At 47.6% G+C, this 27,145-nt stretch overlaps 1 protein-coding gene across 6 annotated transcripts in view; it reads left to right on the forward strand.

The window, feature by feature from the left end:
* LOC127569540 (villin-1-like) overlaps nucleotides 1-27,145 on the forward strand; it is a 473,442-nt gene that overhangs the window by 437,443 nt on the left and 8,854 nt on the right. For all 6 annotated transcript variants that reach the window (XM_052014293.1, XM_052014300.1, XM_052014306.1 and 3 more), the window contains exons 14-19: nucleotides 1,906-2,043; nucleotides 6,123-6,281; nucleotides 18,679-18,858; nucleotides 22,513-22,658; nucleotides 25,770-25,914; nucleotides 26,448-26,636. In XM_052014293.1, the coding sequence (XP_051870253.1) occupies nucleotides 1,906-2,043; nucleotides 6,123-6,281; nucleotides 18,679-18,858; nucleotides 22,513-22,658; nucleotides 25,770-25,914; nucleotides 26,448-26,636 (957 nt within the window). The remainder of the gene's footprint in view (nucleotides 1-1,905; nucleotides 2,044-6,122; nucleotides 6,282-18,678; nucleotides 18,859-22,512; nucleotides 22,659-25,769; nucleotides 25,915-26,447; nucleotides 26,637-27,145) is intronic.

Here is a 27,145-nt window from a genome sequence, read left to right on the forward strand (position 1 = left end):
CTATCTTCTCTCCCACTGCTGCCTGATCTCCCTTCAGCAACTTGGGTCCAAAGTTCTGGAATTCATTGAGCATTGGGAAAACCTTCCCTGCCATCAACTCGACTCCCGGCCTTTGGGTTCATGCCTCTGCATGGCTACCACTGAGGAATGAACCAAACTATTCACAGCTCCCAAATCTCAGTTAACACTGGGTTGTGCACTTAGCCTTTCCTGTTTTCCATTTTTATTGACACAGTCCGAGACTCCATAGTGTTACCTGAGTTACAAAATATTTCATTAGCTGTAAAACTTTGAGATAGTTTACTGAAAATCATTAAACCAGAAAGAGTGCGGAGAAGATTTACCAGGATGCTGCCAAGACTTGAGGGCCTAACTTATAGGGGGAGGTTAGGCAGGTTAGGACTTTATTCCTTAGAGCATAGGACACTAAGTGTCCTTATAGAGGTATAAAATAATGGGAGGTATAGAAGGGGCAGCCTTTTTCAAATTATACTGGAGAGGGTGCAAAACAGAAACCGTCTGAAGCATTCCTGTCCATGCACCTGTCTAAATGTCTATTAAACATTGTAATTGTACCCACCTCGACCACTTCCTCTGGCAGCTCGTTCCATATACTCACCGTGGAGACACAGGAGATTCTGCAGATACTGGAACTCTGGAGCAACACACACAAAATGCTGGAGGAACTCTGCGGGTCAGGCAGCATCTATGGAGGGAAATGGACAGTCAACGTTTCGGGCCGAGACCCTTCATCAGGACTGGATGATGTCTGAAACGCTGCCCAATCCATAGATGCTGCCTGACCTGCTGAGCTTCTCCGGCATTTTGTGTGTGTTACTCCATATATCCACCACCCCCTGTGGAAAAAGTTGCCCCTTGGGCGGCACGGTAGTGTAGCGGTTAGCATCAGGCTATTTCAGCGCCAGCGATCCGGGTTTGATTCCCGCCGCTGTCTGTAAGGAGTTTGTACGTTCTCCCCATGTCTGTGTGGGTTTCCTCCGGGTGCTCCGGTTTCCTCCCACATTCCAAAGACGTACGGGTTAGTAGGTTAACACGGGTGTAATTGGGCAGCGCGGGCTCATTGGGCCAGAAGGGCCTATTACCGTGCTGTATAAATAAAGTTTTAAATCCTTCCTTTCTCACCTTAAACCTTTGCTCTTTAGTTTTAGACTCCCCTACCCTGGGGAAAAAGATTGTGACCATTCACCATATCTACACCCCTCATGATTTTATGCACCTCTATCAGGTCACCCCCTCAGCTTCTTTCACTCCAGGGGAAGCAGACCCAGCCTTTAGTCTCTCCCTGTAACTCAAACCCTCCACTCCAGGCAGCATCCTGGTGAAAGTCCTCTGCACTCTCTCCAGCATAACCACACCCTTCCTATAGCGCAGGTGTGGCCCGAACAATGTTCTATAAAGTCGTGACATGCCATCCCAACTCTTGTGCTCTATGCCATGGCTGATGAAGGCAAGCATCCCACACGCTGCCTTCACCACCTGTGCTACCACTTTCGGGGCTCTGTGGCTTTCTACCCCAAGATCCCTCTGTTCAGCAACACTCCACCTCTGGCAGCTCGTTCCAGATATTCAACACCCTCTGTGCGGATGAAACATTCACCCCTCAGATGTTCTTTAAATTGCTCCCCTCTCACCTTAAACCTGTGCCCTCTAGTTCTAGACTCCTCAGCCCTGGGAAGATTCTATCTATCATATTGACGTCCATCATAATTTTATAAGGTCACTTGTCAACCATCCACGTTCCAGTGAGAATAAACCCAGCCTATCCAATCTCTCCTTATAACTACAGCCCTCCATTCCAGGCAACGTCCCGGTGAGTCTCTTCCGTGTTCTCTCTATTGCTGCCACATCCGTCCTGTAACAAACTTTGTTCTGCTTGGCTTGTAGGAGTGGCGGATTGAGGACCATGAGCTGGTCCCAGTGGAGAAGAGGTGGCAGGGTCTCTTCTACAGCAAGGAGTGTTACCTGATCCTTTACACGTACACCATCCACAACAAGTGCCGCTATATCCTCTACATCTGGCAGGTTGGTGCACTCCGTACTCCCCCCAGCACTGATGGTGTCACACAGAGGCAACATTTTGCAGGCAGTTGGACAATTATGTTCATGTTCTGATAATTGGTAATTGGCAATTGGTTTATTATTGTCACATGTACTGAGGTACAGTGAAAAACTGGTCTTGCACACCTTTCATACAGATCAATACATTAGTGCATTGAGGTTGTACAAGGGGAAAACAATAACAGAATGCAGAATATTGTGTTACAGTTACAGAGAAAGTGCAGTGCAGGCAGACAATAAGGTGCAAGGCCATAACGAGGAAGATTGTGAGATCAAGAGTCCATTCTTATCATACTAGGGAACCGTTCAATAGACTTATAACAGCGGGATAGAAGCTGTCCTTGAGCCTGGTGGTACGTGCTTTCAGGCTTTTGTATCTTCTGCCCGATGGGAGGGGGGAGAAGAGAGAATGTCCGGGGTGGGTGGGGTCTTTGATTATGTTGGCTGCTTTACCGAGGCAGCGAGAAGTGTAGACAGAGTCTGTGGAGGGGAGGCTGGTTTCCGTGATGTGCTGAGCTGTGTCCACAACTCTGCAGTTTCTTGTGGTCCCGGGCAGAACAGTTGCTGTACCAAGCCGTGATGCATCCGGATAGGATGCTTGCTGTGGTGCATCGATTAAAAATTGATACAGCCTGATCCATCACGGGCACAGCCCTCCCCACCATTGACAACACCTACAGGAGATGCTGCCTCAGGAAGACAACATCTATCACCAAGGATCCCTGCCATCCGGGCCATGACCTCTTCTCGCTGCTACCATCAGGCAGGAGGTACAGAAGCCTGAAGTCCCACACCACCAGGTTCAGGAACAGCTACTTTCCTACAACCATCAGGTCCTTGAACTGACCTGCACAACCCTAACCCTACCTCAGCAACGGGAAACTACAGACCAACTCTTGCATTACTGTGGGCTTGTCTCTGATTTTTTACACCAAGGTCTTACTTTTTTCACAGTCTTCTTTTTTCTCTCTTCACTATTTTGTATAATTTGTGTTCTGTGTGTTGTCTGTACCTATGTACCTGTGATGCTGCTGTAAGCAAGTTTTTCATTGTACCTGTACCTCACCGTACGTGTGCACATGACAATATACTCGACCTGACGATTTGACTTGACCTGCATGTGGGACCCCCTCCTCTGATTCACTTTAACACGACGCCAGGCAACAGGTTGAAGTCTATGGCATAAATGTGCTGCACATCTTGGCACATCACGGAAACCAGCCTCCCGTCCATGGACTCCTCCTTGGGGAGAAATGCAACGTGCCCACTGACTCTTGGGGACCCCAGGCAAATGTCGACTCCACCGTGGAGAGGGGGCATTAGGGGGTCCTTAGAACCCCAAGCCCCTGCATCAGGAATGCACATACGCCCTGTGTGAGTTGTGGGAGGAGTCCACCTCACAAACTATCCTGCCCCATCAGTGGAAGAGTTTGTGGTTCCCACATAGACCTCATCGGTCACCTCAGAACCCACAGAACCAGAGCAAGAAGCAAGTCCCCCTCAATCCTGAGGGATTGACTCAGAGGGACAATGACACAGGAGTGACTTACAGGTTGGAATCTAATGGAAGATGGAAGGGTATTGGTGTTGGTTTATTATTGTCACTTGTACCGAGGTACAGTGAAAAACTTGTCTTGCAAACTGATCGTACAGGTCAATTCATTACATAGTGCAGTTACATTGAGTCAGTACAGAGTGCATTGATGTAGTACAGGTAAAAACAATAACAGTACAGAGTAAAGTGTCACAGCTACAGACAACGTGCAGAGCAATAAGGTGCAAGGTCACAACAAGGTAGATCGTGAGGTCATAGTCCATCTCATTGTATAAAGGAACCGTTCAATAGTCTTATCACAGTGGGGTAGAAGCCGTCCTTAAGTCTGGTGGTACGTGACCTCAGGCTCCTGTATCTTCTACCCGATGGAAGAGGAGAGAAGAGAGAATGAGCCGGGTGGGTGGGGTCTTTGATTATGCTGGCTGCTTCACCAAGGCAACGAGTGGTAAAGACAGAGTCCAAGGAGATTTGTGGATTTAGTGGGGGCTGGGGGTGGTTGTATATAAAATAAAGCCACAGTCCTTTGCAACACATAAAAAGCTGGAGGAACTCAGCGGGTCAGGCAGCATCTGTGGAGGGAAATGGACAGTGGACGTTTCAGGTTTAGACCCTTCATCGGGACTGCAGACTTTTCCAGCATCTGCAGTCTTGTGTGTTCCTGCAATCCTTTGCTTTAATTTTAATTCCAAAAACAATTAGATGGGAAACTTCCCTGTTTTACTGATTGGGGGAGGGGGGAATGTCATGTGAAACAACATTTAGGAATACATCTGATCACAATTAGAACAGAGAACACTGAACAATTCAGCCCAGGAACAGGCCCTTCGGCCCACCATGTCTGTGCCGACCATGGTGCCAAATTAAATTAATCCCATCTCCCTGCACGTGGTCCATATCCCTCCATTCCCTGTCTGAATGCCTCTTAAACCCCTCTATCGCATCTGCCCCCACCCCCACCCCTGGCAGCACATTCCAGGCACCCACTGCTCTCTGTGTAAAATAGCTTACTCAGCACATCTCCTTTGAACTTGCTCCCTCTCAAGCCCTCTAGTATTAGACATTTTGATCCCGGGAAAAAGATACCGGCTGTCTACTCTATCTGTGCCTCCACCTCCCTACCACTCTCTGTAGATGCAATCCAGGCACCTGTGTGTAAAAAAAAACTTTTCTCCTCACCTTCAATGCATGTCCTCTGGTGTCTGACATTTCTACCCTGGGGAGAAAGATTCTGACTTGTCTATCCCATCTAGACAGAGAAAACAACCCAAGTTTGTCCAACCAACCTCCAAAGGGCTGTATCTTTGAATTGGTGATCCTGGACTGGATGGGGGTAGTTTAACTGTGATGCCAGACAGTTAAATAGCCAGAAGAACTCACTTTTTGGCCTGGTGTGGAAGATGATGACTTGATATGTTGAAATAGTATAATCTTCAGAGGTTCACCAGGATGCCGCCTGGATTAGAGGTTACGAGCTATAAGGAGAGGTTGGACAAACTTGGGTTGTTTTCTCTGGAGCAGCGGAGGCTGAGGGGAGACCTGATAGAATTTTATAAGATTATGAGAGGCACAGATAGAGTAGACAGCCGATATCTTTTTCCCGGGATCGAAATGTCTAATACTAGAGAGCATGAGAGGGAGCAAGTTCAAAGGAGATGTGCTGGGTAAGTTATTTTACACAGAGAGCGGTGGGTGCCTGGAATGTGCTGCCGGGGGTGGGGGTGGAGGCAGATACAATAGAGGTGTTTAAGATCCCCTTAGATAGGCACATGGATGTGCAGAGAATGGAGGGATGTGGACGTTGTGTGGACAGAAGGGATTAGTTCAGTTAGGCATTTAATTACTAGTTTAATTAGTTCAGCATAACATTGTGGGCTGAAGGGCCTGTTCCTGTGCTGTACTGTACTATGTTCTATCTCTTCTGGACAGGGAGAATTGAGATTGAATTGAAAGAATGTGTGACGATGGGACTAGGCAGAAGATCAGGTCAGCATTGTCTGAATGGGCCGAAGGGTCTGTTTCTGTGCTGTAGTGCTCTATGAATCTATTAAAGATTTACAAGGATGTTGCCAGGACTTGAGGCACTGAGTTATAGGGAGGGGTTGGACAGGCTAGGACTTTATTTGAGGAACTAGGCTCAGGCTAAAGTCCTTATTTGAGGAACTCAGCGGGTCGAGCAGCATCTGTGGGAGGAAAGGAATTGTCGACGCTTTGGGTCGAAACCCGCATCAGGTAAACCCTGTATCAGTCCTGATGCAGGGATTCAACCCAAAACATGGACGATTCCTTTCCTCCCACAGATGCTGCCCGACCCATTGAGTTCCTCCAGCAGATTGTTTGTAGCTCCAGATTCCAGCATCTCCAGAGTCCTGCGTCTCAAAAGAAGGTGTGAAATGGTTGTCTATCTACGTACTTAAGATGTCATTTAATAGCAGGGTGCTGTTGGAGGGGTAAAAACCATTTTAACCTATTGTTGGTTCTTCTATTTCAGGGTAAACATGCGAGTCAAGGAGATATCGCTGCCTCTGCCTTTCAGGCTGTCAATATTGACCAGCAGTACAACGGTGAGGCCGTGCAGGTCCGAGTGACCATGGGCAAAGAACCAAAACACCTGATGGCCATCTTCAAGGGGAAACTGGTAGTCTTTGAGGTAATGTTGCAAAGGTGGCTGCAAGGGGAAGGGGTGGAAGTGAGGGGTGCACGTTGACGTTCTATTTCACTGTTGGGTTTGGGGCAATGGGCTACGGTCCAACCCAAGCCATTCCCTGCCAGCATCCAGGACCATCCAATCCAGCCAGTCCAGCATCCGCCTGGCCAGTCTCACATTCCCAAACATTAGCTCCTCCAAAATCCCACGGCCTGAATCCTGCCTTTCATCCTTTGACCTCACTGATCCAACATTGTCTACAGGTCCCATTATTGGTAGTTAGTTTATTATTGTCACATGTACCAAGATACAGTGAAAAGCTTTTGTTTGCGTACCATCCAGACAGATCAGTCCGTACACAAGTACATCAAGGTAGTAAAAAGGAAAACAGAACGCAGAATTCTGAGATGGAGGGTAGAGGACAGGTAGGAACTACACAATTTCAGAACATTAATACGAATGGAGAGAGGAGAAATGGGTTGAAAATCCTATATCTGAATGCACGGAGTGTCAGGAATAAGGTAGGCGAGCTTGAAGCTCAGATACGAATGGGTAAGTATGATGTTGTTGGGATAACGGAGACATGGCTGCAGGGAGATCAGACCTGGGAAATGAATTTTCAAGGGTATACATGCTATCATAAGGACAGGAAGGTGGGCAGAGGGGGTGGGGTGGCCCTGTTGGTGAGGAATGAGATTCAGTCCCTTGCAAGGGGGGACATTGAATCAGAAGAAGTAGAGTCAGTGTGGATAGAACTGAGGAACTGTAAGGGCAAAAAGACCCTAATGGGTGTTATCTACAGGCCTCCGAACGGTGGCATGGATGTTGGGTGCAAGCTGAATAGTGAGTTAATGTTGGCATGTGGCAAGGGTAATGTCACAGTAGTTATGGGGGATTTCAATATGCAAGTGGACTGGGAAAATCAGGCTGGTACTGGACCCCAGGAAAGGGAGTTTATAGAGTGCCTCCGGGATGCATTCTTGGAGCAGCTGGTACGAGAGCCGACCAGGGAGAGGGCTATTCTGGATTTAGTGCTGTGTAATAGGCAGGATTTGATAAGAGAACTCAAAGTAAAGGAGCCATTGGGAGGTAGTGACCATAACATGATGTTTTTATCTGCAATTGGAGAGGGAAAAGGGCAAATCAGAAGGGTCAATTTTGCAGTTGAACAAAGGAGACTATGGAGCCATGAGGGAGGAGCTGGCTAAAGTTGACTGGGCGGCATCCTAGCAGAATTGTCAGTGGAACGGCAATGGCAGGTATTCTTGGGAATAATGCACAAGGTGCAGGATCAGTTTATTCCCCAGAGAAGGAAAGACTCAAAGAGGGGAAAGGGGTCACCGTGGCTGACAAAGGAAGTCAGAGACAGCATTGTGTTAAAAAGGAAGAAGTATGGCAGAGCCAAGCTGAGTGGGAAGATAGAAGATTGGGAAATTTTTAAGGTGCAGCAGAATTTAACTAAAAAGGTAATTCAGGAAGAAAAAATGAGGTACGAAGGCAAGCTAGCCAGGAATATTAAGGAGGATAGCAAAAGCTTTTTTAGGTATGTGAAGGGAAAGAAGTTAGTTAGGAACAATGTTGGGCCCTTGAAGACCGAATCGGGTGAAATTATTACGGGAAACAGGGAGATGGCAGTCGAATTTAATAAGTACTTTGGATCTGTCTTCACAGGGGAAGACGTAAGAAATCTCCCAGAAGTAAGGATGGACAAAAGGCAGAGGGTGACAGAGGAACTGAAGTGGATTGACATTAGGAAAGAAATGGTGATGGGTAGACTGATGGGGCTGAAGACTGACAAATCCCCAGGTCCAGATGGTCTGCATCCCAGGGTACTAAAGGAGGTGGCTCTAGAAATTGTGGATGCATTGGTGATCATTTTCCGATGTTCCTTAGATTCGGGGTCAGTTCCTGAGGATTGGAGAATGGCTAATGTTATCCCACTTTTTAAGAAAGGAGGGAGGGAGAAAACGGGGAACTATCATCCAGTTAGCCTAACATCTGTGGTGGGGAAGATGCTAGAGTCCATTATTAAGGATGAAATAGCGGCATATTTGGATAGCAATGATAGGATTGGGTCGAGTCAACATGGATTTACCAAGGGCAAATCATGCTTGACTAATCTACTGGAGTTTTTTGAGGATGTAACCAGGAAAATAGACGAGGGAGATTCAGTGGATGTTGTATACCTAGACTTTCAGAAGGCATTTGATAAAGTGCCGCACAGGAGATTGGTGGGTAAAATTAGGGCTCATGGAATTGGGGGGCGGGTATTAACATGGATAGAAAACTGGTGGGCGGATAGGAAACAAAGAGTAGGGGTGAATGGATGTTTCTCAGAATGGCAGGCCGTGACTAGTGGGGTGCCACAGGGCTCGGTGCTGGGACGGCAGCTGTTTACGATCTATGTTGATGATTTAGATGAAGGCATTGTGAATAACATTAGCAAGTTTGCTGATGATACAAAGTTGGGTGTCAGTGCGACATGTGTAGAGGAAGTTAGGAGAATTCAAGGTGATTTGGACAGGTTGGGTAAGTGGGCAGATACTTGGCAGATGAAGTTTAATGTGGATAAGTGTGAGGTTCTCCACTTTGGGAGCAGGAACAGGAGGGCGGATTATTATCTGAATGGTGTGGGGTTAGGTAAGGGGGAAATACAAAGGGATCTAGGAGTCCTTGTTCATCAGTCACTGAAAGTGAATGAGCAAGTGCAGCAGGCAGTGATGAAGACTAATGGAATGTTGGCCTGTATTACAAGGGGAATTGAGTACAAAAGCAAAGAGATTCTTTTGCATTTGTACAGGGCCCTGGTGAGACCACTCCTGGAGTATTATGTACAGTTTTGGTCTCCAGGGTTAAGGAAGGGTATCCTGGCTATAGAGGGCGTGCAGCGTAGGTTTACGAGGTTAATTCCGGGGATGTCGGGACTGTCTTATGCTGAGAGGTTGGAGAGACTGGGATTGTACACGCTGGAATTGAGAAGATTGAGAGGGGATCTGATTGAAACATACAGGATTATTAAGGGATTGGCCAAGATAGAGACAGGAAATATGTTCCAGATGTTGGGGAAGTCCAGGACCAGGGGGCATGATTTAAGAATAAGGGCTAGGCCATTTAGGACAGAGGTGAGGAAAAACTTCTTCTCCCAGAGGGTTGTGAATTTGTGGAATGCACTGCCTCAGAGGGCAGTGGAGGCCAATTCTCTGGGCACTTTCAAGAAGGAGCTAGATAGGTTTCTTATAGATAGGGGAATCAAGGGATATGGGGACAAGGCAGGAACAGGATATTGATTGTTGAGGATCAGCCATGATCTCAAAATGGCGGTGCAGACTCGAAGGGCCGAATGGTCTACTTCTGCTCCTATTGTCTATTGTCTATTGTCTAATATAGTGTTACAGTTACAGGGAAAGTGCAGTGCAGGTAGACGATAAGGTGCAAGGGCCATAACGAGGTAGATTGTGAGGGCAAGAGTCCATTTTATTGTACTAGGGGATCATTCAATCGTCTTATAACAGCAGGATAGAAGCTGTCCTTGAGCCTGGTGGTACATGCTTTCAGGCTTTTGTATCTTCTGCCCGATGGGAGGGGGAGAAGAGAGAACGTCCGGGGTGGGTGGGGTCTTTGATTATGCTGGTTGCTTTCCTGAGGCAGTGAGAAGTGTGGGCAGAGTCCACGGAGAGAAGGCTGATTTTCATGATAGACAGAGGGAGATAGATGCTGCTAATCCAGTAACTTGTGCTAGTGATCTGGGCCACTGATGTGACTGTGAATCCCAAATGGTAGGTGGGGAAATTAAATTCAGCTAATTAAATAAATTCTGGAAGGGAGGAACACTTGTCACTTACGGTGACCGTGAAACTATTGGATTGTTGTTAAAAACCCATCTGGTTCTACAGGTAAGGAAGGCATTCTGTTCTTGCCTCTGTGAAAATATTACCTTTCCATTCTCATTGAGAATCAAGAGCTGGGGAATAAATTCTTAAATATAACTACGTGTGGAAACTGCAGAGAGTTGTGGACACAGCTCAGCACATCACGGAAACCAGCCTCCCCTCCATGGGCTCTGTCTACACTTCCTGCTGCCTCGGTAAAGCAGCCAACGTAATCAAAGACCCCACACACCCTGGTCATTCTCTCTTCTCCCCCTGCCATCAGGCAGAAGCCTGAAAGCATGTACCACCAGGCTCAAAGACATTTCTATCCCGCTGTTAAGACTATTGAATAGCCCCCTTGTACGATAAGATGGACACTTGACCTCACAATCAACCTCGTTATGGCCTTGCACCTTATTGTCTGAACCATAGAACCATAGAACCATACAGCACAAAACAGGCCCTTCGGCCCACCATGTTATGCCGTCCATCAAACCACCCTCACACTACCTAACCCTTTCCTCCCGCATATCCCCCCCCCATCCCACACTCCTCCATATGCCTATCCAACAAGCTCTTGAACCTGTTCAATGTATCTGCCTCCACCACCCCAGGCAGTGCATTCCATGCACCAACCACTCTCTGGGTGAAAAACCTCCCTCTGACATCTCCCCTGAACCTCCCACCCATAACCTTAAAGACATGACCTCTCGTCTTGAGAATTGGTGCCCTGGGAAGGAGGCGCTGACTGTCTACTCTATCTATTCCTCTTAGTATTTTATATACCTCTATCATGTCTCCTCTCATCCTCCTCCTTTCCAGTGAATAAAGCCCTAGCACCTTAAGCCTCTCCTCATATTCAATACTCTCTAATCCAGGCAGCATCCTGGTAAATCTCCTCTGCACCCTCTCCAATGCCTCCACATCCTTCCTATAATGCGGCGACCAGAACTGAACACAGTGCTCTAAGTGTGGCCTAACTAGTGTAAAGCTGCATCATCACCTCGCGGCTCTTAAACTCAATCCCGCGATTTATGAAAGCCAACATCCCATTGGCCTTCTTAACTGCTCTTTCCACCTGTGAGGCAACTTTCAAAGAACTGTGAATATGAACCCCCAGATCCCTCTGCTCCTCCACACTGCCAAGTACCTTGCCATTTACCCTGTACTCTGCCCTGGAGTTTGTCCTTCCAAAGTGTACCACCTCACACTTCTCCGGATTGAACTCCATCTGCCACTTCTCAGCCCAGCTCTGCATCCTATCAATATCCCTCTGTAAGCTCCAACAGCCCTCCACACTATCCACAACACCGCCTATCTTAGTGTCGTCCGCAAACTTACTAACCCAGCCCTCCACCCCCTCATCTAAGTCATCTATAAATATCACAAAAAGTAGAGGTCCCAGAACCGATCCCTGCGGGACACCACTAGTCACAGCCCTCCAATCCGAGGGCACTCCCTCCACCACAACCCTCTGCTTTCTACATGCAAGCCAATTCCTAATCCACACAGCCAAGCTTCCTTGGATCCCTTGGCCTCTGACCTTCTGAAGAAGCCTACCATGAGGAACCTTATCAAACGCCTTACTAAAATCCATGTAAACCACATCCACTGCACTGCCCTCATCAATCTTCCTGGTCACCTCCTCAAAGAACTCTATCAGGCTTGTGAGGCAAGATCTTCCCTTCACAAAGCCATGCTGGCTGTCCCTAATCAGTCCATGATTCTCTAGGTGTTCATAGATCCTATCCCTTAGAATCCTTTCTAACAGCTTACCCACCACAGACGTGAGACTCACCGGTCTATAATTCCCTGGCCTATCCCTATTACCTTTTTTGAACAAGGGGACAACATTTGCAACCCTCCAATCCTCTGGCACCATCCCCGTGGACAACGAGGACTCAAAGATCCTTACCAGCGGTTCAACAATCTCCTCCCTAGCCTCTCGAAGCAGCCTGGGGAAAATCCCGTCAGGACCCGGAGATTTATCTGTCTTAATATTATTGAACAATTTCAACACATCCTCTCTCTTGGTATCAACAACCTCGAGAACATTACCCCTACCAGCACTCCCTTCCGCATCATCAAGACCCCTCTCCCTGGTGAATACCGAAGAGAAGTAATCATTGAGAACTTCTCCCACTTCCGCCGCCTCCAGGCAAATTCTCCCACCTTTGCCCTTAATCGGACCTACCTTCACCCTAGCCATCCTCCTACCCTTCACGTACTTGTAAAAGGCCTTGGGATTTTCCTTAACCCTACTAGCCAAAGCCTTTTCATGTCCCCTTCTAGCCCTCCTCAGCCCTTTCTTAAGTTCCTTCCTCGCTACCTATATTCCTCATGGACCCTGTCTGAACCTTGCTGCTTATACCTCACGTATGCTACCTTCTTCTCCCTAACAAGTCGTTCCACCTCTCTCATCACCCACGGTTCCGTCACCCTGCCATTCCTTCTCTGCCTCACCGGGACATATTTATCCCTAACATCCTGCATAAGATCCCTGAACATCGACCACATCTCCATGGTACATTTTCCTTCAAAAAGGACATCCCAATTTACACTCCCAAGTTCTCTCCTTATAGCCTCGTAGTTAGCCCTTCCCCAATTGAAAATCCTCTTGTCCTCTCTGCACCTGTCCCTGTCCATGAGAATTTTAAAGGTTATGGAGCAATGGTCACTGTCTCCCAAATGCTCACCCACCAATAGATCCTTCACCTGTCCCGGTTCATTTCCTAAAACTAGATCTAACATGGCATTCCCTCTAGTCGGCCCGTCAACATACTGCGTCAGGAATCCCTCCTGGACACATTTAACAAATTCTGTCCCATCTAACCCTTTGGCACTAAGCAGGTTCCAGTCTATATTTGGGAAGTTGAAGTCTCCCATTATGACAACCCTGTTATTTTTGCTTCTCTCCAAACACTGCCTGCCAATCTGCTCCTCTATATCTCTACTGCTACTGGGGGGCCTACAGAATACTCCTAGTAGAGTAACTGCTCCTTTCTTGTTCCTTAATTCCACCCATACGGACTCTAGAGATGATCCTTCTACAACATTCATCTTTTCCACAGCCGTAACAGTGCCCCTGACCAGTATCGCCACCCCTCCACCTCTTCTCCCCCCTTCCCTATCCCTCTTAAAACACCGAAAACCAGGAATATTCAACATCCACTCCTGTCCTGACGTCAGCCACGTCTCAGTAATAGCCACGATATCAGAGTCCCCCATACTTATCCAAGCCCTCAGTTCATCCCCCTTATTCCTGACACTTCTTGCATTTAAGTAAACTCACTTCAGTCCATCTACCTTACTACCTTTACAGCCTGTATTCTGCTTCTCCTTCCCCAAAGCCTCTTTACCTGTTCGATCTAACTTTTCCCCATCCCCTTCTTCCTCTGACCTACTCCTCCGGTTCCCTTCCCCCTCACAAACTAGTTTAAACCCTCCCGAACCACCCTAGCAAATCTCGCCGCAAGGATATTGGCCCCCTTCTGGTTCGGGTGTAGCCCGTCCTCTCTGTACAGGTCCCACCTTCCTGAGAAGAGATCCCAATGATCCAGAAATCTAAAACCCTCCCTCCTGCACCAACTTCTCAGCCACGCATTTATCTGCCACCTCCTCCTATTCCTGCCTTCACTATCGTGTGGCACCGGCAGCAATCCCGAGATTGCTACCCTTGAGGTCCTGTTCCTCAATTTTCTGCCTAGCTCCCTGAACTCGCTCTTCAGGACCTCATCCCCCTTCCTACCTATGTCGTTGGTGCCAATATGGACCACAACTTCTGGCTGCTCTCCCTCCCACTCAAGAATCCTGTGGACCCGATCAGTGACATCCCAGACCCTGGCACCTGGGAGGCAACATACCATCCGGGATTCATGCTCACTGCCACAGAGCCTCCTATCTGTTTCCCTGACTATCGAGTCCCCTATCACTACCGCATGTCTCTTTCCCACCCTTCCCTTCTGAGCAGCAGTACCAGTCCCAGTGCCAGAGACCTGGTTACTGCAGCTAGGCCCCTGCAGGTCATCCCCCTCAACAGCTTCCAAGGCAGAAAACTTGTTACTGAGGGGAACAGCCTCCGGGGTTCCCTGCTCTGTCTGCCTGCCTGACTTCTTCTTCCTCTTCCCTCCCCTGACAGTCACCATTCTATCTGCCTCCTGAACCTCAGATGTACCTCCCCTAAGGGGGGTGACTGTCACCTGATGCACCGTGTCTACATAACTCTCTCCCTCCCTTATACTGCGCAGTGCTTGTAGCTGCGACTCCAGCTCATCGACTCTGAGCCGAAGTTCCTCCAGCCTCAAGCACTTACTGCAGATGTGGCCATCTTGGACCGCAGCAAGGTCCACGAGTTCCCACATCAAACAGCTGCAGCACACCACCATGTCCTCCATCTGACTACCTTTCTTTTTTCCCTAGTTGCCTGGACTGCACTTTCTCAGTAAATGTAACACTTCATTCTGCATTCTGTTATTGTTTTCCCTTGTACTACCTCGATGTACTGATGTGATGAAATGATCTGTATGGATGGCAATGCAAAACAAAGTTTTTCACTGTAGCTCAGTACATGTGACAATAATAAACTAATTTACCAATTTACCAATTTCAGAATCAGGTTTATTATCACTGACGTATGTCATGAAATGTGTTGTTTTGTGGCAGCAGTACAGTGCAAGACATAAAAATTACTATAAGTTACAAAAATAAGTAAATAATCCAAAAGAGGAATAACGAGGTAGTGTTCATGGGTTCATGGACCGTTCAGAAATCTGATGGCGGAGGGGAAGAAGCTGTTGATGAATCATTGAGTGTGGGTCTTCAGGCTCCTGTACCTGCTGCCCGATGGTAGTAATGAGAAGTGAGCATGTCCTGGATGGTGAGGGTCCACAATGATGAATGCCACCTTCTTGAGGAACCACCTCATGAAGATGTCCTCGATGGTGGGGAGGGTTGTGCCCGAGATGGAGCTGGCTGAGTCTACAACCCCCTGCAGCCTCTTTCGATCCTGTGCATTAGAGCCTCCATACCAGGCAGAATGCTCTCCTGAAACTAGTCAGAATGCTCTCCACCATACATCTGCAGAAATTTGTAAGTGTTGTTGGTGACATACCAATCTCCTCCAACTCCTAATGAGTAGAGCTGCTGGCATGCCTTCTTCATGATTGCATCAATGTGTTGTGCCCAGGATCAATCCTCTGAGATGTTGACGCCCAGGAACTTGAAGCTGCTCACCCTTTCCACCGCTGACCCCTCAATGAGTGTGTGTTCTCCCGACTTCCCCTTCCTGAAGTCCACAATCAATTCCTTGGTCTTGTTGACATTGAGTGCGAGGTTGTTGTTGTGATACCACTTAACCAGCTAATCTATATCACTCCCCTACGCCTCCTTGTCACCATCTGAGATTCTGCCAACAACAGTGGTGTCATCGCTGAATTTATAGATGGCATTTGAGCTGTGCCTAGCCACACAGTCATGAGTGTAGAGAGAGCAGAGCAGGGGGCTAAGCACGCATCCTTGAGATGTACCTGTGTTGATTGTCTGCAAGGAGGAGATGTTACTACCGGTCCGCACTGACTGTGGTCTCCCGATAAGGAAGTCGAGGATCCAGTTGCAGAGGGAGGTGCAAAGGCCCAGGTTTTGAAGCTTGTTGATTAGCACTGAGGGGATGATGGCGTTGAACGCCGAGCTGTGATCGATAAACAGCAGCCTGATGTATGTTTTGCTGTTGTCTAAGTGCTTCAGTTCACCTCCATGCTAGGGGAGTTTAAAGAAACATGGCAATTAAATTTAAGTAGTCATCTCCAGCACAAGCACCACAAATGGTGAATTAATCCACCTGATTTCCCACCCTGGCCCAGCTCATTAGGCCTGGATGAATGTGCAGACTTGGTTGTCCTACCTATTCTCAAGTTTATCATCAGTAATTTAAGGGCAACCACAGCTCTAGAGACTCTGGTTTAATCCCGACCTTTGGTGTTGCCTGTGCGTGGAGTTTGCACGTTCTCCCTGTGCCCACGTGGGTTTCCCCCAGTTTCCGCCCATATCCCAAAGACGTGCAGCTCGGTGGGTTAATTCGTTGCTGTAGATTGCCGCTGGTGTGTGGGTGAGGGGGACAACCTGGGGGTTGTGGTTGGGGGGAATGGCGTAAATGGGTGCTTGATGGTCAGTGGGCCAAAGGGTCTGTCCCGTGCTCTGAGTCCGTAACCTGTAGCATCACTGGCAAAACCAGCACTGATTACCTGTTCCCAACCAAACATGAGTAGCTGAGGTCACCTGGGAGGGAAGGTGTCCCATCGGATACTGACCAGAATGTACCAGATTCATTTCCCTAATGACAAAGCCAACTCTTACCACGGCCGCCTCTACTGCCAACTTGATGCTAAACACAGATTAGAGGAACAACCCCTCATATTCCGCCTTGGTAGTCTCCCACCTGAAGGCATCAACATCGATTTCTCTAACCTCTAGTAACCACGTCCCTCCGTCCACTAATTTTTCCCTTATCCCACCGGCCCCTTCACCCCTTCTCTTTCGCCAACCCCTCCCTCTCCATCTACCCCTCACCCACACACTCCTCCCTCTGGTTCCCCTCCCCACCTCCCTCCCTTTACTCCATGGTCCACTGTCCTCACCTATCACATTCCATCTTCTTCAGCCCTTTGTCACTTCCACCTATCACCTCCCAGCTTCTTACATCATTCCCACTCCTCCCCCCTCCCTCACCTGCCTATCACACCCCTCACCTGGATCCACCCATCACCTGCTCCACCTCTTCCCCCCACCTCTGTATGCCGGCCATCTCCCCTCCCTCTTTCCAGTCCAGATGAAGGGTCTCGACCCGAAACGTCAACTGTCCATCTCCCTCCACAGATGCGGCCTGACCCGCTGAGTTCCTCCAGCTTCTTGTATATTGATCTACTCTTACTGATTTTTTTATTCCTTATTGCACGTTTATGTTCTGATGTTAAACCCCACCTGAACATGGAACATAGGACAGTACAGTACAGAACCTTTTGCCCACAAAGTTGTGCTGACCTATATAAACCTTATCCCCAGTCAATCTTCCCCCTCTCTTCCCTTAACCTTCCATTTTTCTTACATCCATGTGCCTACCTAAGAGTCTCTTAAATGACCCTATCGTATCAGCCCCTACCACCTACCCCCCCCCCCCCCCACTCCCCCAGCAATGCATTCCAGGCACCCATCACTGTCTGTGTAAAAAAAAAACACCTCTGATATCCCCCCTGAACTTTCCTCCACTCACCTTAAATGGATATCCTCTGGTGTTGTCCATCACTGCTCTGGGGAAAAGGTGCTGGCTGTCCATCTTGTCTATTGTCTCTCATAATCTTATACACCTCTATCAGGTCACGTCTCATCCTGCATCGCTGCTAAGAGAAAAGCCCTAGCTCGCTCAGACTTTCCTCATAAAACATGTTCTCCAATCCGGGCAGCATCCTGGTAAATCTCCTCTGCACCCTCTCCAAAGCTTCCACATCCTATAACGAGGTGACCAGAACTGAACACAATACTCCAAGTGTGGTCTAACCAGAGTCTTACAGAGCTGCAACATCACCTCACAGCTCTTGAGCTTAATCCCCCTGCTATGATGTATCTGGATCAGGAAGGATTACTAGTGCAGTAACATCATCTCTGTGTTACCCTCTCCTTAAAGTTGAAGTTTGCATGGGTCTGTTACAGAGTCATACAGCTATACAGCATGGAAACAAGCCCTTTGGCCTAACTGGTCCATGCCAACCAAGGTGTCGTCCTGTGGCTAGTCCCATTTACCTCCATTTGGCCCATATCCCTCCAAACCTTTCCCATCCATGTACCTGTCCAAGTGTCTTTTTAAATATTGTTACTGTACCTGCCTCAACCACTTCCTCTGGCAGCTCGTTCCATATATGGACAACCTTCTGCATGAAAAACTTGTCCCTCAGGTTGCCTTTGAATCTCTCCCCTCTCACCTGAAACCTATGCCCTCTAGTTTTAGATTCCCCTACCCTGGGAAAAAGACTGAATATCTACCCTATCTATACCCCTCATGATTTTGTAAACTTCTGTAAGGTCACCCCTCAGCCTCCTTCAGTCCAGGGAAACAGTCCCAGCCTCTCCAGTCTCTCCTAATAACTCAAGCCCTCCAGTCCTGCTAACATCCTTGTGAATCTTTTCTGAACCCTCTTCAGCTTAATCACATCCTTCCTAGGTAGGGTGAGCAGGCCTGCATGCAGTACTCAAAGTGCGGTCTCATCAACATGTTCTGCAGGAGTAACATGATGTCCCAACTCCTATTCTCAGTGCCCCGACCAATGAAGGCAAGCATGTCATGCACTTTCTTCACTATCCTACCCTGGGAAAAAAGACTGTGACAATCTATCTTATCTATGCCCTTCATGAGTTTATAAACCTCTATAAAGTCACGCCTCAACTTCCTTCACACCAGGGAAAATGGTGCCAGTCTCTCCTTGAGACTCACTTATAACTGTTGGTATTTGGATAGTATTGAGAATTCTTTTGGCATTTTTCAGGGGAACAGTTCAAGGACTGAGAACTATGAGACAGAGGACGGTGCGAGTCTCTTCCAGGTTTGTGGCAAGAATGTCTACAATACCAAAGCATTTGAGGTCCCAGTACGTTCCTCCTCTCTCAACTCCAATGATGTTTTCCTGCTCAAGACCAGTCAACAGTGTTACTTGTGGTATGGGAAGGTAAGGACTCGTCAGTTCTTTGGGGTCGCTGTAATGAATTATGCTCTTGCCTTGAGTCTCTGGAAAACAACCATTACTCAATGCAACCGCCTGTAGAAGCCATCTTGTAACAGGATGTTGAGTGGTCAAGACGGTGCTGATTATTTGAGGAATTAATTGGTCATTGAATCCATTGAATTATAAACATTTTTTTTTGCTTCCATTCCTCTATGGTTAATTTTGGACAGCGAAAGGATCTTTGTTTTCTCTTCGCTTGGCACACGCTTGATCTTCTCACTCTATGGGTAATCTTTGCAAAGAGAATGGATCTTTGCTGCTCCTTGCCACAGGAGTGAATCCATTGAGTTGGTGGTAATATAAACAATAGCACTGTTGTTGAGGAGAAAACTTGCCTTAACTAGTTGAGCCCTAGGTGTGGGACAGATTTGACCTTGCATTACTTGCTAATATCTAGGCCCTTCAACCCATCATGTCCATGCTGACCTTTTTGCCCATCTATATGAATCTATATGACCATGGAAAGCATCCTATCTGGATGTATCATGGCTTGGTACGGCAACTGCTCTGCCCAGGACCACAAGAAACTGCAGAGTTGTGGACACGGCCCAGCGCATCACGGAAACCAGCCTCCCCTCCTTGGACTCTGTAGTTACCTCTCACTGTCTTGGTGTAGCAGCCAGTGTAATCAAAGACCCCACCCACCCAGGACATTCTCTCTTCTCTCCTCTTCCATCAGGTAGAAGATACAGGAGCCTGAGGGCACATCCCACCAGACTTAAGGACAGCTTCTACCCCACTGTGATAAGACTATTGAATGGTTCCCTTATACAATGAGATGGACTCTGACCTCATGATCTACCTTGTTGTGACCTCGCACCTTATTGCGCTGCACTTTCTCTGTAGCTGTGACACTTTACAGTGTTATTGTTTTTACCTGTACTACATCAATGCACTCTGTACTAACTCAATGTAACTGCACTGTGTAATGAATTGACCTGTACGATCGGTATGCAAGACAAGTTCGTAGAATCTTAGAATCATAGAAAGCACAGCACAATACAGGCCCTTTGGCCCACAATGTTGTGCTGACCTTTAAACCTCGCCTAAAAACTATCTAAACCCTTCCCCCCACATATCCCTCTATTTTAACTTCCTCCATAGGCTTATCTAGCAAGCTTTTCACCGTACCTCGGTACAAGTGACAATAATAAACCAATACCAATACCAATCTCACTTCCCTCCCATTGTCTGAATCCTTCTAGGCCTTGTCTATTTGAGTTTCTGCCTAAATGGTAATTGGTTTATTATTGTCACACGTACCGAAGTACAGTGAAAAACTTTGTTTTGCATGCCATCCATACAGAGCATTTTATTACATCAGTGCATTGAGGTAGTACAAGGGAAAACAATAACAGCATGCAGAATAAAGTGTTACAGTTACAGAGAAAGTGCAGTGCAGGCAGAGAATAAGGTGCAAGGTCATGACAAGGGAGATTGTGAGATCAAGAGTCCATCTTATCATACCAGGGAACCGTTCAATAGTCTTCTAACAGAGGGATAGAAGCTGTCCTTGAGTCTGGTGGTACGTACTTTCAGGCTTTTGTATCTTCTACCTGATGGGAGAGGGGAGAAGGGAGAATGTCCGGGGTGGGTGGGGTATTTGATTATGTTGGCTGCTTCTCTGAGGCAGTGGGAAGTGTAGTGATTCTACCTCCTTCTCTGACATTCCAGGTATCATCCACACAGTGTTTGGGGGGGGGGGGGGGGGGGGGGGGGTGGGGAAGAAACCTACCCCTCAGATCCCCCTTAAAGCTCCTTCCTCTTGCCTTAAACCTATACCCTCTTGTTCTTGATCACCCTCCCACTGGAAAAACACTCTATCTATGCCTCATATCCTTATACACCTCTATAAGGTCACCCCGGAGGCTTCATAAGAACATAAGAAATAGGAACAGGAGGAGGCCATCCGGCCCGTCGAGCCTACTCCGCCATTCAATAAGATCATGGCTGATCTGGCCGTGGACTCAGATCCACCTACCTGATTTTTTCCCCATAACCCTTAATTCCCCTACTATGCAAAAAAGAGCCTCCTATGCTCAAGAGAGAAGAAGCCCAGCCTATCCAATCTTCCCCCATAACTAACGTCTTCCAATTCAAGCAACATCCTGGTGAGTCTCCTCTGCACCCTCTCCAGCGCAACCTCCTTCTTAGCTCTACAATGAAGAGTGATTGCACTGGAGACAGCGCAAAGGGGATTCACCAGGACCAGCTGGGCTGGAGGACTTGGCTCTGTTTCTCTTCCCACAGATGCAGCCTGACCTGCTGAGTATTTCCAGTATTTTCTGTTTTTATTTCAGATTTCCAGCATCTGCATTTTTTAAAATTTTCAATCACATTCTAGTATTATCACGAACAAACGTGCAGCAAAGAGTCCGCTTCACCTTCAGAGATAGTCCCAACACCACCTCATCTTCTCGCCCACTGAAAATTAACTTGTTTTTCTCTCTTCAAACAATGAGCAAGATGCTGGAGGAACTCAGCGGGTCAGGCAGCATCCGTAGAGGGAAGTGGATGGTTGAGGGTTTGGATTGAGACCCTTCATCTGGACTGAGAGTAGAGGGCAGATTCCCAGTACAGAGAGGTGAGGGGAAGGGGAAGAGCAAGAGCTGGCAAGCAATAGGTGGATCCAGGTGAGGGGGAGGGGGTGATAGGCAGGCGGAGGAGGGAAGAGGTCCACTCCTCCCTCCTCCATCTGCCTACCCCTCCTCACTTGGATCCACTCATTGTTCTTGCCAGCTCTTGTCCTGCCCCTTCCCCTCACCTCTTTATACCGGCTACCTCCCCTCTATCTTTCAGTCCAGAGAAAGAGTCTCGATCCGAAATGTCGACACTTGCTCTGCCTCCACAGTTGCTGCCTGACCCGCTGAGTTCCTCCAGCAGCTTGCTTTTTGTTCTAGGGTCCAGCATCTGCCGTGTCTTGTGGCTCTCTCTTGCTTTACTCTCTCCTGCTTTACTCTCTCCTATTTCCAAAATGTTAAACGTTTAACTTTCCTCAGACGTTGCCTTAAATGTTTCCCACATTTTCTGTTTTTGCTTCTGAAATGTTAACTAACTTTTTAAGTTGAGATTATAAGATATCTTTATTAGTCACATGTACATTGAAGCACACAGTGAAATGCACCTTTCGCATAGAGTGTTCTGGGGGCAGCCCGCAAGTGTCGCCACGCTTCTGGCTCCAACATAGCACGCCCACAACTTCCTAACCCATACGTCTTTGGAATGTGGGAGGAGACCGGAGCACCTGGACGAAACCCACACAGACACGGGGAGAACGTACAAACTCCTTACAGACAGCGGCCAGAATTGAACCCAGGTCGCTGGTGCTGTAATAGCATCACACTAACTGCTACACTAATTTCCTCAGCTCTCGTGGGACGTCTCTGGATCATCAGTTTTCAGATATCTATATTACTAGACAAGTGTCCTAATAAATTTTGTGTTCCTGGCTGCTAATGTAACCTTGTAAATTCAGGGCTCCACTCTTGAGCTTCAGTCTGACTTTGTGGTCATAGGAAAAAGCTTTGGTGATAAAGAAAGGATTATAAGGAGTTGTATGTCTGAACGGCTCCTATAAACTCTCTGGCTGTGTTATAGGGATGCAGCGGGGACGAGAGAGAATTAGCCAAGAATGTGGCTAACGCCATCTCCAAGAGGGAGAAGCAGACTGTGTACGAGGGTCACGAGCCTGCTGAATTTTGGGTATTTCTCGGAGGAAAAGGACCATACGCCAACAGTAAGAGGTACAAACTTCATCTTCATGGGTAGCCCTTGGATATTTTGGATTATCCATGGATAATCCAAATTATTACATGGATAATTTGCTGCCACTCCATTCGTGAAGAATGGAAGATAGCTTTATGTGAGCTCTTTTGATTTGAGGTGACCATGGTGTACTGGCTACCACGTGGTCTTGTCGGAGTGAGGTCTTGGTCCAATAGCAAGGAAGTAGAAGACCATTGGAGACCAGGCTCTGTTGCACAGACCTGAAGCATGCACACGGACACGCAATCTTACCCACAGCATTCTCTCAGCTCCCCTTCCTCATACCTCCCCCATACTCCCATGCAACTTAGAAGAAGGCTAGATTTGGCCCACCCAATCTATGTTGGCTCACGGAGCAATACCATTCCTCATTCCCATTCCTTGTAATCTCCATATTCCCACCAACTCCCCACAGATTTGACCAGTTATGTAGGTACTTGGGGCAATTTTCAGTGGCCAATTAACCTACCAACCAGCATGTCCATAGGATGTGGAGCCACCAGAGGAAACCAACATGGCCACAGGAAGAACATTCCAATTCCATACAGACAACGCCAGAGGTCAGGATCGAACCTGGATCACTCCACTAGCTGTGTCACTGCACTGCTCCCACCTTGAAACCCTCCCTCCCTCTGACTCACCACCTCGAGTTGCTTCCCTCGATTTTCCTGTCACCACCTTAGCTCCTTCCCTTCTCGACAGTGATGTGAAAAAACTGTGGAATCCCCCCCAACAAGTCCTGCAGTTCCCCGAGGTTGTGACAGTGCAAAGCCCATACACTAGGTCCTCCTTGTCTGTCCTCTTGAGGTCCACCTTGTACTACTGGGAGCGTTGGACCATCCAGTGCCCTCTCCTGGGCTGTCTGGTGAATCCTGTTTGCCATGGGATGCCTTATGCTGAAAAATAATGAAATAACACAGTTGGCGTGGGGTCTGGCGCGTGGGGTCTGGCGCGTGGGGTCTGGCACGTGGGGTCTGGCACATAGGGTCGTGTGTGAGGCCGGGAGCTGTTCAGGAACACTAGTGTCTGGAACGTGAGTCGGTCTACAGACAAGCTGCAAGTGAAACCTGTACAGAAGTTGTTATAACCCTGGGGAGGTTGACCACAGTGTCCCACTGCGGTGCCAGCACACACTTCGTGGTCTCCATGTTTATTTAATCATCATTGTGGAGTCCCTGCTTGTCTCTCGCAAATAACGAGGGCTACCTGATGCAAGCTGTGAGAGTGACGATAGCTCAAGACACCTCCTTGATGTTGAACACACGGTGTTCAAAGTCAAAGTCAGAGTCGAGTTTATCGTCAGATGCACAAGTCCGTGTGTGCACAAGTGCAGTGAAAATTTCCTTGCAGCAGCATCACAGGCACATGGCATCAGGTAAGCAGCATTCACAAGAAAAACACAAAAATAAATCAAACACAATTTTTACAAGAACACAATTAGAACAAAGAAAGACCATTTTAGCACAGAGTTCAGCAGATGGAATTGGTTTATTATTGCCACATGTACAGTGAAAAGCTTTTGTTAGCATTGCCATATATAAGTACATCAAAGTAGTGAAAGGAAAACAGAATGCAGAATATAGTGTTCCAGTTACAGAGAAAGTGCAGTGCAGGTAGACAGTAAGGGTCACGACGAAGTAGATTGGGAGATCAAGAGTTCATCTTTATCATTTGAGAGGTCTGTTCAAGATTCTGATAACAGAGGGATAGAAGCCGTCCTTGAGTCTGGCGGTATGCGATTTCCAATTAATAGTAGGGCTTAAAGGGTTAATTATGGGGACAGTTTGCAAAAATCTGAACTTGATTTGATCATTGCTTAGCCTTTAACTTGTTGGGTTTAAAGGATCCCATAGGGCAGTGTAAACATAGAACACTTGCTTCAGAAGACCACGGGGGGTGACTCCAATGTGTTCTCAAAACTAAGGTTCTTGTTGGATAAGGATATTATGGTGTGCACAGGAAGACTTGGTACAGACTTGACTTGACCCTCAATGTCAGCAAAACAGAAAAGCTGTTCATTGACCTCAGGAAGGGGGGGTGGTGCACACACTCCTGTCTACCTCAATGGTGCTGAGGTCAACAGGGGTGAGAGCTTCAAGTTCCTAGGAGTGAACATCACCAATAGCCTGTCCTGGTCCAACCACGTAGACACCACATCCAAGAAAGCTCACCAGTGTCTCTACTTCCTCAGGAGGCTAAAGAAATTTGGCATGTCCACTTTAACACTCACCAATTTTTATCGATGCACCATAGAGAGCATCCTATCTGGATGCATCACAGCTTGGTATGGCAACTGCTCTGCCCGAGACCACAAACTGCAGGGAGTTGTTCAACTAGCTTAGCACATCACAGAAACCAGCTTCCCCTCCATGGACTCTTTTGTGTATACTTCTTGCTGCCTCGGTAAAGCAGCCAGCATGATAAAAGACCCCACCCACCCCAGACATTCTCTCTTCTCCCCTTCCCATCGGGCAGAAGATACAAAAGCCTGAAAGCACGTACCACCAGGCTCAAGGACAGCTTCTATCCCACTGTTATAAGATTATTGAATGGTTCCCTAGTACGATATGATGAATACTTGACCTCACAATCCACCTCATTATGGCCTTGTACCTTATTGTCCGCCTGCACTGCGTACCTTGTCTTGCATAGCATTGGTACAGATCAATTCATTACACAGTGCATCGAGGTCGTACAAGGGAAAACAATAACAGAATGCAGAATAAAGTGTTACAGTTACAGAGAAAGTGCAGTGCAGGCAGACAATAAGGTGCAAGGTCAAGAGTCCACCTTCTCGTTCATTAGAATAGAAGCTGTAACTATAACACTTTACTCTGCATTCTGTTACTGTTTTCCCTTGCACTACCTCGATGCACTGTTGTAATGAAATGATCCATATGGCTGGCATGCAAAACAAAGTTTTCACTGTACCTCGGTACATGTGGCAATAGAATATAATAATACAGGTCATTTGTGATCTAAAGAAGGTGATTGTAGGGCTGACGGACTATATAGGCTGATCCAACTTGTCGTAGGAGAGGGGGGCTGAAGTCTTGTCACTGTAATTGAGTTTGCTCTTTTTGGTTCAGGCTACAGGAGGAGTACCAAACTGTCAGTCCGCGCCTCTTTGAGTGCTCCAACCAGACTGGGCGCTTTGTAGCCACGGAGATCACTGACTTCACCCAGGATGACCTCGATGATGATGATGTCATGCTTCTGGACACCTGGGAGCAGGTATATGTGGCAAAAAAATCTCACAATGCCCTGAACCACTCCTTAATGCTTTCAGAATTACTTTCTGACCCTGGATCAGTCCTAGTCTTGCAATCTCTTGATCTTATTGGGCTTTAGGTACTAGAAGCACCAAACATCGTTTGATTGTAAAACGCAATGTGTGCTGAAATCTCTTTAGTGTCTACTTCAAGCAATGGATTGGAAGAGACACAAGAGACTGCAGATGCCGGAATCTGGAGCAACAAACAGTCTACTGGAGGAACTCAGTGGGTCGAGCAGCGTCTGTGGGAGAGATATTGTTGACATTTCAACCCAAAACATCGACAATTCCTTCACCCCCCCCCCCCCCCACAGATGCTGCTTGACCCTCTGAGTTCCTCCAGCAGGTTGCTTGTTGCAATAGATTGGTAGATTTTGGGTAGGCTTTAGAGGATATAGAAGCACAGATTTAAGATACTGGTCACCTATGGAGGGGAATGGTCGGTCAATGTTTCCGGTCACCAGAGGTTAATCATTCTCTTGCCTCTTGGCAGATTTTCCTGTGGATTGGTAAAGGCGCCAATGAAACTGAGAAGAAGAATGCAATTGAACTTGCACAGGAATACCTCAGCACCCACCCAAGTAATCGAGACCTTGGAACCCCCATACTCATTATCAAACAGGGCTTTGAGCCCCCAACTTTCACTGGTTGGTTCATGGGTTGGGACCAACATCTTTGGAGTGTAAGTAGGTGTCTCACCTTTTTTAATTTGTGCGTGGGACTTGAATGCCAAGCTGCTTCCGTTCTAGCTACTTGGTATACCCTGGGGGGAATGACACTCCCCAAGCAATCAGGAAGCAAATGGTATGAGAGCCTGCAGTACAAAGAGGTTGGAATGAATTGGAGATAGGTTGCAAGAGGGATTAGATGGACCAGCCAGATTCAGGGGCTTGGAAGATGAGGATTCTACCCATAAGGTGGTTGGTAACTCGTGGGTGCAGATTTGAGGTCAGAGAGTCATAGAGAGATACAGCATGGAACAGGCCCTTCAGCCCACTGAATTCATGCCAACCCATTTATGGCAATCCTACAGTAATCCCATTTTCTCATCAACTCCCCCCAGATTCTACCCCTCACCTACACACAAGGGGCAATTTACAGAAGACCATTAACCTACCAGCCCAGAGGTCTTGAGTTCGAGGATGGAATTCCAAATCTTGGAGTCTTGCCATCTGTAGACGCAGCCAGCAA

This window comes from Pristis pectinata, chromosome 1 (genome assembly GCF_009764475.1).
Source record: "Pristis pectinata isolate sPriPec2 chromosome 1, sPriPec2.1.pri, whole genome shotgun sequence".
NCBI lineage: Eukaryota > Metazoa > Chordata > Chondrichthyes > Rhinopristiformes > Pristidae > Pristis > Pristis pectinata.